Genomic DNA, 13,283 nt, shown 5'->3' on the forward strand with positions numbered 1-13,283 from the left:
GCAGCGGTAGCCCAGCGGGCGGGCTCCGGAGCCTTCCCGCGCGGCGTTAGTCCGCTGCTCGGCCGGGACGCCAGCAAAGGCTCTTCCCGAGAAGCCGAGGCCACTGAGGAGTCGTTACGACCTTTAACTTGAGGGCCACGGAACTGCTGATCCCGCTTGCCTTTGGCGATCATCTTTAACCCCCCGGTGTACGTCAGCATCCAGCCACAGCTGCGCTCCCCCTGCAGCAGAGGACTCAGGACTACCCCCTCGGGCGTGACGGATGGAGACCGAGCCTCTCCGAGGACCTGCCCCTGCAGTTCTGGCTCGCGCGGCTCAAGTAACCACCGTGAACAAGGGTGGGTTAACGCCTTTTCTTCCCCCCCAAATATCTTTCTTTTCGCGGTATTTTCTGCCCTGATCTAGTCCCTTAAGTCTCCGCACACATTCCTCGCAGAGATCCGCAGTGTAGGTACGTGACAGCTCTGCCTACATTTTACGTCCAGAGTAATTTGCCAGGAATATTTGTGTGTCTGTGTGTCTCTCTGTTGAATCACCAGAATTCTTCATAGGGGTTAAGCTAAAAAGCGAGGAGCGGAGCCCCTCTCCAATGGCTCAGTTTTGCTGAATAATCACGTGTGAATCGAGGGGCGGGCTTTTGGCAGGCTGATCTTACTAGTATTTACTACCAAGCTCTACTCCAGATTAACCATCCCAGTCTTCTGTCAGTCTCCGATGCCATCATGCAGCCTGGTTAGGAGCAAAGGAAAGGGGAAAAAGAAAAACAACTAATTCATCTTTTCCCGACCGTCAGGACCCTAAAGAATGGCCGAACCTTGGGGGAACGAGTTGGCGTCCGCCGCTGCCAGGGGGGACCTAGAGCAACTTACTAGTTTGTTGCAAAATAATGTAAACGTCAATGCACAAAATGGATTTGGAAGGACTGCGCTGCAGGTTGGTATCCAGAGAGGTGGGGAAAACAGGTCAACAATGTTGCCTACGTGACCCGGGTTTCTAGAGTAACAGCTTTTAAGCTTTCAGGGGTACAAAATTTCACTGTTTTTAAACCTAGTTGGTTGCCATATTTTATATCTGTAAGTGGATCCAACTCCCCAAAATGACGTACTTTGAACAAACTCGTCAAATCCAATAACATCCTCTCTATCAAGTGGGTTCCAGGTTTGGTCTTAATTTTTGGAATGTTTTTGTGACGGTAGAGATTTGAAAGTAGTTGTAGCAGCGCCGAGTTTTGGTGTGTGTGTGTTTTTTTTTTAAGACAGCTCTGTAAACACATTATTATGATTATCATTTGAAGTAAATACACTGCTATTAGTGGTTTCCGTACTTTGCTCCAATAATTGATTTTAACGTTAATTTTCTTGACTACTGGCAAGGGTGTTTTTCTTTCAAATGCTTCAAGTTTTGACAAACGACCTTTCCTCGTTTGGAATGGGTGGACAGGGCACGGGGACAGGATGTACATTTCACAGTTAATGTAATACCATCCACCCATTCAGGATTGAGGAGGAATAAAATGTTGAATTTTCTAATCAGAGCTCAGCTTGTAGTGTTTTTGTCTCTGCGGTCATGCCGTGGTATGTTCTAATTTTCAGTAATTAGATTTACAAGCAACAAATGAAACGTGTCCAGCTGCCAAGTATTGTACCTGATAATTTTTTTCCTCTGAACGTTATCATGTAACTTAGTTGAAAGGCTGAGAACAGAAAAATGGAAAAGTAGTCTCAAACAGTTGCTTTATCAGAGTTCTGATGATATTCTTATGAGCTATTCTTATTCGGAAATGCCACACTTGAAACACTGAAAACTGGAGAAAGGGTTTTTTGGGTGCTTTGTTTTAGTTACAAGAATTAGATATTTAAGTGGCAAGAGGTATACTATTAAGTGATGAAGTTCATACAGTCGGTACATTTTAAATCAGAATACACTGACCTTGCAAAATTTTCAGTATTAAGGAAGCTTATGCGTAGATACTAAATAATTTATCTTGTTATTTCAGGTAGGTTAAATGGGGAAAGAATTTTTTTCTTTCTCTACCTAGTCGTTTTCAACAGGTTTGGTGATGACAGCAACACCACAAATTTATTAAAAAGTTTCTTATTGAAAACTAAAAAGAGTTTACAAATCTCACAAAGAATGAGCCACTTAACTCTTGTTTAGAGTAATATCTTACAGGACTTTTGACGAACAGGGAGACTGGTAGATTAATACTGAAAAAAAAAAATGTTTTGACAAACATTTTAAATACAATTCTCCAATCTTGTTTATATTAAACATACTTATCAAGATACTAACACCTTCTTATTGTATCTTAGTCCTGGTACATATAATGAAACACAGGAGTCTCAAGGCTTATTTTCAGTATGTATAATTCTAACTCTGAAGTTGTGTCATAACTCAAGAACTTTCTTTCAAAACAACTTCTAATACTACTATTATTTTCTGTGAAAGATGGCAAATTTCCTTCTTATATTTATGTTTATTTAACTCAATTGTAAAAGTTTGTTTCCCTTTCCTAGTGTAAGCTTTTCAATCAGGATAATATAAAAGGCCTTAATCGTACATTTGCTTTACAAAGATCCAAGGTGTCTGTCTCTTATTTTTCCTAGTCCAAGTCCTTAAATGTAACTAAATCTTTAGAGGCAGTTGTGGCAAATATTAGATTGTGTTAATTTTTAATAACCAAAAAGTGTATTTCATTGAAGTTCTTGGAAAAAAAATTATGTATCATTTTTACCACTGGCTCAAAGGAAGAGCTAAAAACCACCAGGGTTTTATCAAACAGGGAAGCTTAATATTTTAGCCATCTATATAGAGTGCGTTTATATAATATTATTCATTCTAAATAAATTTTATTATATTAATTTGTGGTTATTTTTAAAACAAACATTTTTAAAGAGATAGATCAACTTCGTATGTATTTTCCAATGGATTATATTTAATTTCACAAATATTTGAGTATCTTTTATACAATCTATTTATTATAAATTTATATTATGATGAGTATACCTAAATATAAATGAAACCAATTAAAATGCTGAAATTTTCTGGCATGTTAATGCAACTATATTTTTTCACAACTAAATTATATGTATTGTGTAATTGCATATTGCTCTATAAGACATTTTATAATTATGAGAGCCTAATAGAGACCTCTTATTAGAGTAAAATATATTCAAACAACGGTAGGTAAGTCTTTGTCATGTGAATTATTTCTGTTGACAGCAAATTTTAATATCACATTCTGACTTTAAAAATGCTGGCAGTTTACAAACAGCTATTCCTAAATGCCTGATAATAACTGCAAAAGGAAATAAGATGGGATCACCAGCTGATTATTAAGTGGGTTCAAACCACAAAGCTGTTTGTGTCCTAAAATACACATTAAATATCTTATTTTCTCTTATTTTGCTCACTTGAAAATCAGGAGGCTAGTTAGAACTTTAAGAAACAGTTAATATAGTAAGATGACTGTTTCATTCTTTTCGAGAACATTTGTCATACAATCATCTCCTATTTAATACACGAACTTAGTTTTAGATGAATCAATATCATAAGCCACGTAAAACACTGTTGCTTATTTAACACCTTCATAATCAGTAACATTTTAAAATTTCAAGTGAGGGATTCTAAGCACTGAATATATCTAGTAGCCAATATGAAATAACTTGTAAAGAAAAATAATTTATAAAAACAGTTGGAAATTTGGCACTATTATCTATTAGGAGAGAAATTGTGAAAATTCATTCTTTAAGGAAATATCAGGTCTTGGTTTTTAACAAATCATTTTTACACTAGGTGATGGGGTCTGATGAGTAGAAATACTGAAGATTTAAAGAAACTCGCTCTCCTTATTTCTTTTTAGTAGCTATTTAGAAAATAAATTTTACCCACATTTGATTTTCTATAGTAAATACCCTAGGTACATTTTATGAGCATGAACAAGCATAGAGGAAGACTCTTATTTAAATCTCAAATTCCATTTATTTTATTTTAATAAACTCATGAAATTACATAATTCTTCATGGGAGATAGAGAACTGAGTTTTGAGTAAATTTGTATACAGTTTGAACTAATTCTATTTTATTGATCAATTTATCATACTTTGGGGCTGGGTTAAGATATTCCATCGTAAAACGCAATTTTTATGTTTTCTTCTACTTTTATCTAGTAGTACTTTCCTTCCTGCAACTGAGCCCTTCAAACTCCATCATATGGGTCTTCCTAAGTACTTCTTCACCAAAAATAGTTACATAAATAGGAGAGGTGGATATTTTAAAATATTCTTGTAGTAGGAGCACTTAAAGGATTCTACCTTTTTTTTTTTCTTTTCTAGGTTATGAAACTTGGAAATCCCGAGATTGCCAGGAGACTACTACTAAGAGGTGCTAATCCCAATTTGAAAGACGGAACTGGTTTCGCTGTCATTCACGATGCAGCCAGAGCAGGTTTCCTGGACACTTTACAGACTTTGCTGGAGTTTCAAGCTGATGTCAACATTGAGGATAATGAAGGAAACCTGCCCTTGCACTTGGCTGCCAAAGAAGGCCACCTCCCGGTGGTGGAGTTCCTTGTGAAGCACACTGCCAGCAAAGTGGGGCATCGGAACCATAAGGGGGATACCGCCTGCGACTTGGCGAGGCTCTACCGGAGGAACGAGGTCGTTAGCCTGATGGAGGGAAACCGGGCGGAGGGAGCTGAGAATCGGCAATGAATGTGGGGAGGGCTCTCTCCCACACTGCCTTCTATTTTGTCAGTTAAATTGTTAGCTGTCCTATTTTTAATGTCATTTGTTAAAATTCAGTTCCGTCATATTTTAAGGAACTAGTTAAATCTTCTGAAACTAAGTGAAAATCTTACTACAGGTTTTATGAATATATTTAAGCAACTTTTCACCTGCAAAATCCTGCGTTCTAACATGTAACTGCAAATAGCTATGGCTTTCTTCTGAATATTTTATCTTTCCTTGACTTTTTCCTTGTTTCTCCCTTTGCCATTCTCAATACCCATATTTAAAAATGGTTTGTCCTGATGCTTCTTTTGCCTAATTAAAACACTTTTTTCAAAACAGGACAATGTTTTTCTGTGATTTCCACTCCTCTATAACCTCCACATAATTTGCCACTTGCTAAGGAAACCATATAAAACATCATGATGTTTTAAGTCTTGACATTAGAAAACGTACCAATTGAAAAACTAGACATGTTCTGGTGATTCAATTATTCTTTTCTTCCGCTCCTTATGCCTCTACCCAAAGAGTTTATTTGGTGCCTAGTATTTCTGCTTTAAAATAGAATAAGAACAACGTTTTTTGAGGATCAAACCTGAAATTATTTCAATGTGAATTTATCCTAATGTTCAATCTTCTCTTTTTCTCAAACTTAAGTTGAATAGTTGAAAAACGGGCTTCAGAAGAAGCGATCTAAAACAAAATATACGTTAGCTCTAAAAGCTACTTTAAAAAGAAAATGCCAAATGAAACAATTGATTAAATAATATATTTCCACAAATCATACAATAAATACACTAAGTGTAACACTAGCTTTTTCTCTCTGAATGTCAGAAATGTAAAATTACAAAATGTTTAAGTTTTAAGAATGCAAATACCAATTTTAGGGGATAAAAATTTCGGCAAGAAAAAAATATATAAATACATATAAAGGTCATAACTAATTTAGGGGCTGCAGTATAATAGAGAAACTTTTACAATAAAATAGGCCACTCCTACACTCTTGATTCCTACAAAACTTTTTAGTAAGACATTTAAAATACTTTTAAGAATATGTCTAACTAAAAATATTTTTGAATGAAATAGAAATATCAAATTTCCAAGAGTATTTTCCAGCATCTACTACTTACTCTGCCACTTTAATTAAAGATTTTCACCAAAGGATTTCAATGCAGTTACCATTTATAAATTTATAAATACTTTATTCATCATCTCCCACATGAACAAAGATGTTTTATGTGAAAGTTCCCTCCTTCTGCTTCATAAATTCCCTGCCTTTGCTCCAAAAAGAACAAAATACTTCAAGGTTTATTGAAGGACATGGTTCTGATGCTTGAACTAACAAGGATTGGAATGGTTGCAGGCAAGTGGTTTTCAATAATTTGTTTTCCATAATAATATAAAAAGAAGATAGGAGAAAAAGTTTAATCTTTTTTATGTGGCACTAAAGTTTACCTTCCTTTAGTTAAGTGCAACAAGACTTCAACTTCTGCCACCTCTAACCACAAGTTACTGAATAAATTTATTTTTGACAGCAACATAAAATTAAATTTAAAACACTTATTTTAAAGCTTAGAAAAAATAGAAATTGGGATGTTTTGAAGGAAAAAGTGTTGTATTTGGATTTTAAAGTAGAATCAATATACAAAACACTGCTTAAATAAGCTGAATATTTTCTAAACAGGACTATTACTAAAAAATACAAACAACCCTTCTTACAAGTTCCAATTGTAAAGATGGACATTTCTGAATTTAAAATCGAGTTTAATGTCCTTTTCAGTATCCACCAAGTCTCAGCATCAAAATTGCTCTTTAGAGATTTAAAATATAAAGATATAGGACGTTCATAAAGCTAAAGATAAGCACTTCTGCAGTCATTTAATTCTCAGGTGGTCAGAGCACAATAAGGAAAGAGGTAGCTCTATCTCTTCAATAGCCTAAAATTTGCTTAGGCATTAAACATTGCCACATTTCCCCGGCTCTTCGCAGGAAATAGCTATGTTAATCTAAGTATTTTAGAAATGAGTTATGTGGTCCCCGCTAGGAAATATAAAAAGCCATTATTCTCTCAAAAACCTCGGTAATATTGTCAGACTTGAATATGCCGAAATGTATAGGATGGAAGAAATGGTGCTGCAGAGTTTAATGGGGTCTAATTTGCAGAGAGCTGAGGTGAGGAAGGGTCTGAACTTATTCAGATGCGGAGTGGAGAAGCAAGTGCTAATTAACAGAGTGATCAGAGCCCCAGAGGACGACACTATAGAAAGGGTGGAGGATGCTAAACAAGAGATGCGCTCTTAAATTCATTTCTTTACTGTATCCGCATCCACGTCGGGATACTCAGGCTCAGCCTTTGCCCAATATAAGCGGAAACCCGACTTACACCTGGAGGAGGGGACACTAACTGTACCTCAGTCCACGTTCTGGTCCCCGAACCACTAGGCAAACTGCATTTCACCATATTTCGGTAGTGAATCGATAGTTTTTCTGATAAACATTCCGTATCTTGTAATGGTGTGATGAGCTCGCGTGCGCGCACACACACACACACACACACACACACACACACACTCCACGCTGGGTGATTAATAAATAAAAAGAATTCTGTCCCGGGCAAGCAATCAATTGGTAATATTATAAATTTCTCTTATCGTGTTATCAGACGAACGTTGTGGAATCCGTGGCCCAGGGCTGGTTTCGAAATCTCAGTTCCCAAAAAGGTGCTTTCGGCTTTTGCCGGGGGTAGAAGTAATAGCCCAGAAGCGCTGCAATACCACAGCGCTGGAACGAGAAAGGGTTGTAGCCTTCCTGACTACCCTAAGTGACCTTCATCAAATGGCTACAGGAGGGGGGTTGCGGAGAGGGGAGTCCCTCTCTTGGTCTCTCGAGACTGTTTTGATTTTACACCGCAGGTCCGGTGTGTGTGTGGGGTGGGGGGGTGGACACAGATCCACGAAAGGACCTAGTGAGGCAGGAGACAATCTTCCAGCCTGAAACTCAGGGTAAAGCTGTGCTCATAGCTAACCCAACCCTTCTCTGGCGGGGCTGCGAAGACATCCTTTTTGTCCCTTCGAAACTCTCCAGACTCCAACTGCAGCTCCCGACTCCCCAGTGAGGAAGCTGGAGCCCAGAGCTCCCTCAGGGCGCGCAGAAAAGCCCGGGGTGGGGGTGGGGGAGTTTCAAAACCGTTAGCTCGCGTTTTTTTTTTTTTTTTTCCTTTTCCCTCCCTCGCTAAGGTTTCTTTTCTTTTCTCTTCCTGTCCAAATATTTCAAATTTCCGCGCCTTAAATAACAGTCTCCTTTTATTTAGTTAGTTTCCTCGGCAGGTTTGGCCGCCCGCTTGTCTCTGCCCCCCAGCGGGCTCGGGGCGCTTTGGGCACCTCGGTGCTGCCTGCAGCCCCTGCGCGCTGCCCCCGGCCCAGCCTGCGCGGCCCAGAGCTCCCGCCCGAGCCACAGCTCCCTCTTGCCGCGCGACCTCGCCTGACCCTGCTCTCTGGGCACCCACAGCTAACTAAGGCCGCCCCCCGCCCTGACGCCTGTCTGCCTCCCAACTCGACCTCCCTTCCCGGACTTTGGAGCCTCTTCGGCTTTGGGGTTTGGATCCCGGTTGCCCTGAAGCTGCGGAAGGGCCGCGGCGATAGGAAAGCAGCCGAAGAGGCTAGTGGCCGGAGCCTGCCCCAGCCCCCACCCTGCGGGTAACCTTGGAGGCGCCCTCGGAGTGAGTGTGTGCGCTGCTGCGCCAGCCGGCTGGGGAAAGCGGGCGCACGGCGCGGCGGGCAGTAGGCGGGAGCTGGGGGCGGGGATGGGGAGCGGGCCCCGGTGCCTCCCGGCCGCTGCAGCGCCCCGGGAGCTGCGGGCTACCGAGGCGACCAGGGTCCCCCAGCCCTGGCCCTCAAGCAGCGGTCCCCAAGGAGGCAGCGGCCATCCTACTGGATGGTTCCGGCGACCTGTGCCTGAGGACCGGGGCCGGAGGGAGACGTGGGAGCAGGGGCAAGAGGGCCGGTGAGTGCCTAGCTCTCTGCAGAGGTGAGCTGGCGGCGGGACGCGGCGCCGCGGCTGGAGCAACTCCATGCCCAATTCCAAGGCCAGCACTCCTTTCACCTCCCCCCCGTGACAGCTGAGGACAGCCGGGCTCCGAGCCTCGTGTCAAATGCGAGGAGGCAAATGCCTTTCAGGCTTTCAGCCCTTACTCTATTCAGGAAGATGCCCTATGATGTTGCTTTTGCCCCTAAAAATTACTAAACGTTCAGGACTGAAAATGTACATTCATTTGAAAAAGACCCTCAGCGTGTAACACGGGAGAACTGCAGGCCCACCAGGACTTTGGGTGGGGCTGGGGCATGCAACACATCTAGAAGGGGTCTTGTTTTTTCAACTCAGAATAGATCCGAAAATCGAATATGGATCTTTAGCGATGCCCAAAAGAATAAAAACTCCCCACATCTGGGTATTAACTTGGTAAATTAAGATTCCAGTGAAATGTTTTGCCATCTGCTATAGAAACATTGCGCGAGCTTCAGGTGTTAGGATGTGGGTTTGGAATTTTCTGTGCTGTATTTAATCCTCAAAGACATTAAATAACAGCATGGTAATACACCCGGCAAGCGAGCAAAGGTTATCCTCGCCACCACAGCACCTGCAAAAGCACAAGTGGAACTCATATTTTGCTTCCTGAGTTCTAAAATGGCTTCTGAACCATCCAGAGGTACCAGCACATACGAGGGGGGATCAGGGGCCGGGAGGGGAGTTTATACTTTTTAAAATAATACACAGATATTATTACACTTCAGCTGTTTCACCTCACCTCTCTCTCCCAGACTCCATCCTCATTGGCCAAGGAAGAATTTTAGGGTAGGCCTACTCAATAATTCTATATGCAACCTTTGTCTCTTCTCTCACCACACTCCCACCAAAAATAACCAGTTAGCCAAAAACATCAGCTCTTTTGGGGAGGAAGTAAAAAAAAAAAAAAAAAATCCCACCAACCTTTATTCAAAATTCCCGTCATTTCTTTTGAGCACTAAAAAGAAATCCTACATATAACTAATATCATGAAAGAAGAAATAATTTAGCAGGACCTCAAATGCATGCAATTGGTATAATTGCAGTGATATTAATTATCTTTTAACACTAAAATAATGGGAGAGTTTCTGGAATTGAAAGGTAAAATGCTCAAAAACCTTCCTTGAAATGTTTAGAGACAAAAGTTTTTGCTCTTTATATTTCATTAGTACAGTAGTTACTTAGAAAAAAATCTTGACCATATAAAGCAGTATCATGCTGACTAATTTTCTTTTAGTTATATCCCTTAGTTTTTCAGATTAGTTATGTGAATAGTGAAAGTTCACATAAAACTGACATCTTTTAATGTTAAAGTTTTAATTTAGAAATGCAACCAAATTATCACAACCATATTAAAATACAGTCCACTCCCCTGTTTCTTCTAAGTGTACAGTTTGCACAACTTGCTGGTTAAAGAAGTCTGCCTTGAGTTTAAAATTTATACTTCGGAAACATGATTTTCTAAAGTAAAACATAACTTACTGGTCTTTAGGCATAACTATTCTATAATTTGGCTATTCTGTATACAGCTAATGTAACAATATCTCCTCCTCTTACATTTTGAAACTATTGTAAAAGTCCCTTGGGCCCAAATAGTTCTTGTTCCAGTTTTCTCTTCAGATATTTTTACTAAGAAGTGACTGTCCTCAATGATGCAGCAGCATTCTGATGTCCACTCTACTAATGCAAGAACTTCAGAGCAAACGTATACAGGCCATATAAAAAGGAACATGCATTTTTTTTCTTTTGTCAAAGTTTAGAACAGATATGAATGAATGTTAACATTTGAAGGCCTAGAACAATTCATTTGCAAATCAGTTATTATAGTGTGGCAATGCTTCAAGATGAAAATTTTAAAACTTCATAGATTAGAAGAATAAATGGGATCAGTTTGTTAAACAGCATTTGATGACGATTAATAGTATAATATTCCCTATCTCTTATTCAAATGAGCAATAGTGTATATTGTGGTATGGTTTTCAGCTGTGAAAGAAATATTATATAATAATCATGAGATGTAAAGATAATTGATCATTCCAGAGTCTCTTTTTCAATGTTAAGTAAAATATAATTAAAACACAGTCTTTAAAAAAAACACAAACACTTCACTGCACTATCCCCTATATTTTTAGCTGTCTCTATCATTTTTTTTTTTACTTTTTGTATTTTTTTGCCTCCACATTTTAGGAGATGAACAAAAATAGCATGTAGAAAGAGATTTCCAATTCTCCTTTATTCCTGCTTCCTCAGCCATCTATTATTCTATTCACAAACATTTCAACTTTAAAGATCACATTGTGTGATGCTATAAAGTAATTATTCCTATTAATTTAAATTTATCATAGGCCTGGGAGTGAAAAAGTATTCAGTCTGTATTTCACTTAAGATAAAGTTAAAAGAATGTAGACGTTAGGTTGTTGCAAGTGTGTACTTATGTTTTGAATATAAATGAGTTGGAATCATAAAATATATTTAATATTTTGACATACGCTAAGATTTTCAGCATACAATCAAGTTCTAGAAAATTGTAAATTTAATCTCTTATCTTTGGAAAAAATTTAATATATTTTAATTTCCCATGTTAAGATAAAGCTAATTGTTTTAACTAGTAAAATGTTAAAATGTTGATATTTATAGAAAATATGGGTAGAACTATGATGTCAAACCAAAGCAATGTTATTTTTTTAAATAAATTACTTCTACTGATAAATTATATATTTTAATTGTAGTATTTATTTTATAGTTAAATTTTGCACTTGGTACATGGACTAAACTTTTATATGTTTATCTACAAGCAGATAGTTGGCATTAGACAGTAATCAAAATAATACTTTGTGGTCCTGTCCTATGTGAGTATTTTTATGTATACATGTGTATGTTTAGATATCTCTTACTAAAGTTCAGTACTGAACAAATAGACATTTTGAACAAATACTACCAGTTCACTTCACATTATTTTTAAGATCTTAAATTATGATCTGCTACAGAAATATAAGCTGATAATTTTTTAGATATAGGTGAGAGCATTTTCATTAATGAACCAAGGAAAGATAATAAATTTAAATCTTAGAACCAAAAACACTGATGCAGAGCCTAGTTTCTCCTAGGTTTTGTTTCAAATTTTTGTCATGAGGCAAAAATATATGAAAGCCACTTTACATTCACAATTGATGTAATCAAATTTGAAATATTAGAAATAAAATTATAATAGTGACAAGAGAAAGAATGGATATTTTAAATATTTTAGATAGCCAAGCCTGTAGGTTAATTTAACATTAATTACATGATGAGCAATTTGCTAAATAATCCAAAAGCAAGGACAAACAGGATTAGTAAAAGCTATTTGTCTAAGAATTCTAAAGTAGAGAAAATAAGATCAAAAATGTTTTTCATTACACCATCTTGGGAAATACAAACAAATTAATTTTCTTGGTATAGATAATTTTACAGTTTCCAGTGAAGTTTTCTACCATGTCACTTGGATAATGCTTTTAGAACACATAGCTAGAAAATAACCACTTACTATTTATGGTCATATTTTAAAATTACATATCTATGTTTTACTTAAGTATAATAGACACACTTTCTGTCCAAAAATGGGAAGTTCAGCACCATTCTGAAAGGGTGAGTGGATACAGTTGGACATCTGGACTAGGCTGAAGGGCTATTTAATGTGAAGCCCGAGTAGGGTCACACGGGAGAGAACACAGAAATGACCAAATGCTGGCTAATTTGCTTAAGAGTAATCAAAATGGCTCTGAGCTAGTATAAATTGCCTAAGCATGTACCTACTGGAAAAGCAAATAACTATACAAAGACAGTTAAAAGAAGGAATATATATATTTTGCATCCAGAGAGACATCACAGATGTCGTGGGGAAAATATTAATATAGCAATATAAAAGAACTGTACACAGTAACATTGGCTGAAGATGATTGCTTTCAATTTCTTTTAAAAGGTTTTTTTATGTCTTAAAGATTTAAAATGCAGTTCTTCAAGATATGATTAATATCTATAAAATACACATCAACTTATTAATATTCTAATTTTCTAAATTTCCCCCCAAAAAGCGCCTGAACGTAACTTTTAGTTCATCAGATCCTATTGAAAGATCATGCAATATATCCAAGGATCAGCAAATAAAGTCTGTGGCTTACCAACATAAAAGAACTTTAAAGATCAGGGCTTTCTAAGGAAAATGTTCTGTCTCGAATGACCAGGATGAAGATCTGAAAATTTTTAGTAGCACATTTATCTCCTATAAATAAATAAATTATATTTAGGATCCATATAAGATTAACTTAACATTTCTACAGTAAAGTAATATTTATATCATTGTTTTGAGTTTAAATATATGGCCATTAGGAGGTTTCTCTTTATTCATCAATAGAACAAACTGAAGAGAAATCAGATCAAAACAGAAAATTCAGATATAAAATTCAAGTTACAGAACAACAATAATATTAAATCAACCAAGATAAAAATTGTCTCACAC

The 13,283-nt window shown here is 37.6% G+C and overlaps 1 protein-coding gene across 2 annotated transcripts; it reads left to right on the plus strand.

Moving 5' to 3' along the window:
• Nucleotides 1–6: 6 nt before the first annotated feature.
• Nucleotides 7–5,533, plus strand: CDKN2C (cyclin dependent kinase inhibitor 2C). Of its 2 annotated transcripts, XM_006919178.3 has the most exons (3): nucleotides 7–338; nucleotides 794–933; nucleotides 4,334–5,533. In XM_006919178.3, the coding sequence occupies exons 2-3, from the start codon at nucleotides 805–807 to the stop codon at nucleotides 4,709–4,711; spliced, it is 507 nt and encodes a 168-aa protein (XP_006919240.1). In that variant the 5' UTR covers nucleotides 7–338; nucleotides 794–804; the 3' UTR covers nucleotides 4,712–5,533. The 2 variants fall into 2 exon arrangements, with proteins under 2 accessions (XP_006919240.1, XP_024907807.1); XM_025052039.1 differs by lacking the exon at nucleotides 7–338 and having other exon boundaries at nucleotides 355–933.
• The last annotated feature ends 7,750 nt before the right edge of the window (nucleotides 5,534–13,283 follow it).

Source organism: Pteropus alecto, unplaced genomic scaffold (genome assembly GCF_000325575.1).
Source record: "Pteropus alecto unplaced genomic scaffold, ASM32557v1 scaffold25, whole genome shotgun sequence".
Lineage (NCBI taxonomy): Eukaryota > Metazoa > Chordata > Mammalia > Chiroptera > Pteropodidae > Pteropus > Pteropus alecto.

Bases quoted from the DNA above. Each gene is read 5' to 3' on its own strand.
- CDKN2C (XM_006919178.3), top strand. From the start codon at position 805: ATGGCCGAACCTTGGGGGAACGAGTTGGCGTCCGCCGCTGCCAGGGGG. The intron at 934-4,333 runs GTTGGTATCCAG...TTTCTTTTCTAG, and splicing joins TTGGAAGGACTGCGCTGCAG to GTTATGAAACTTGGAAATCC.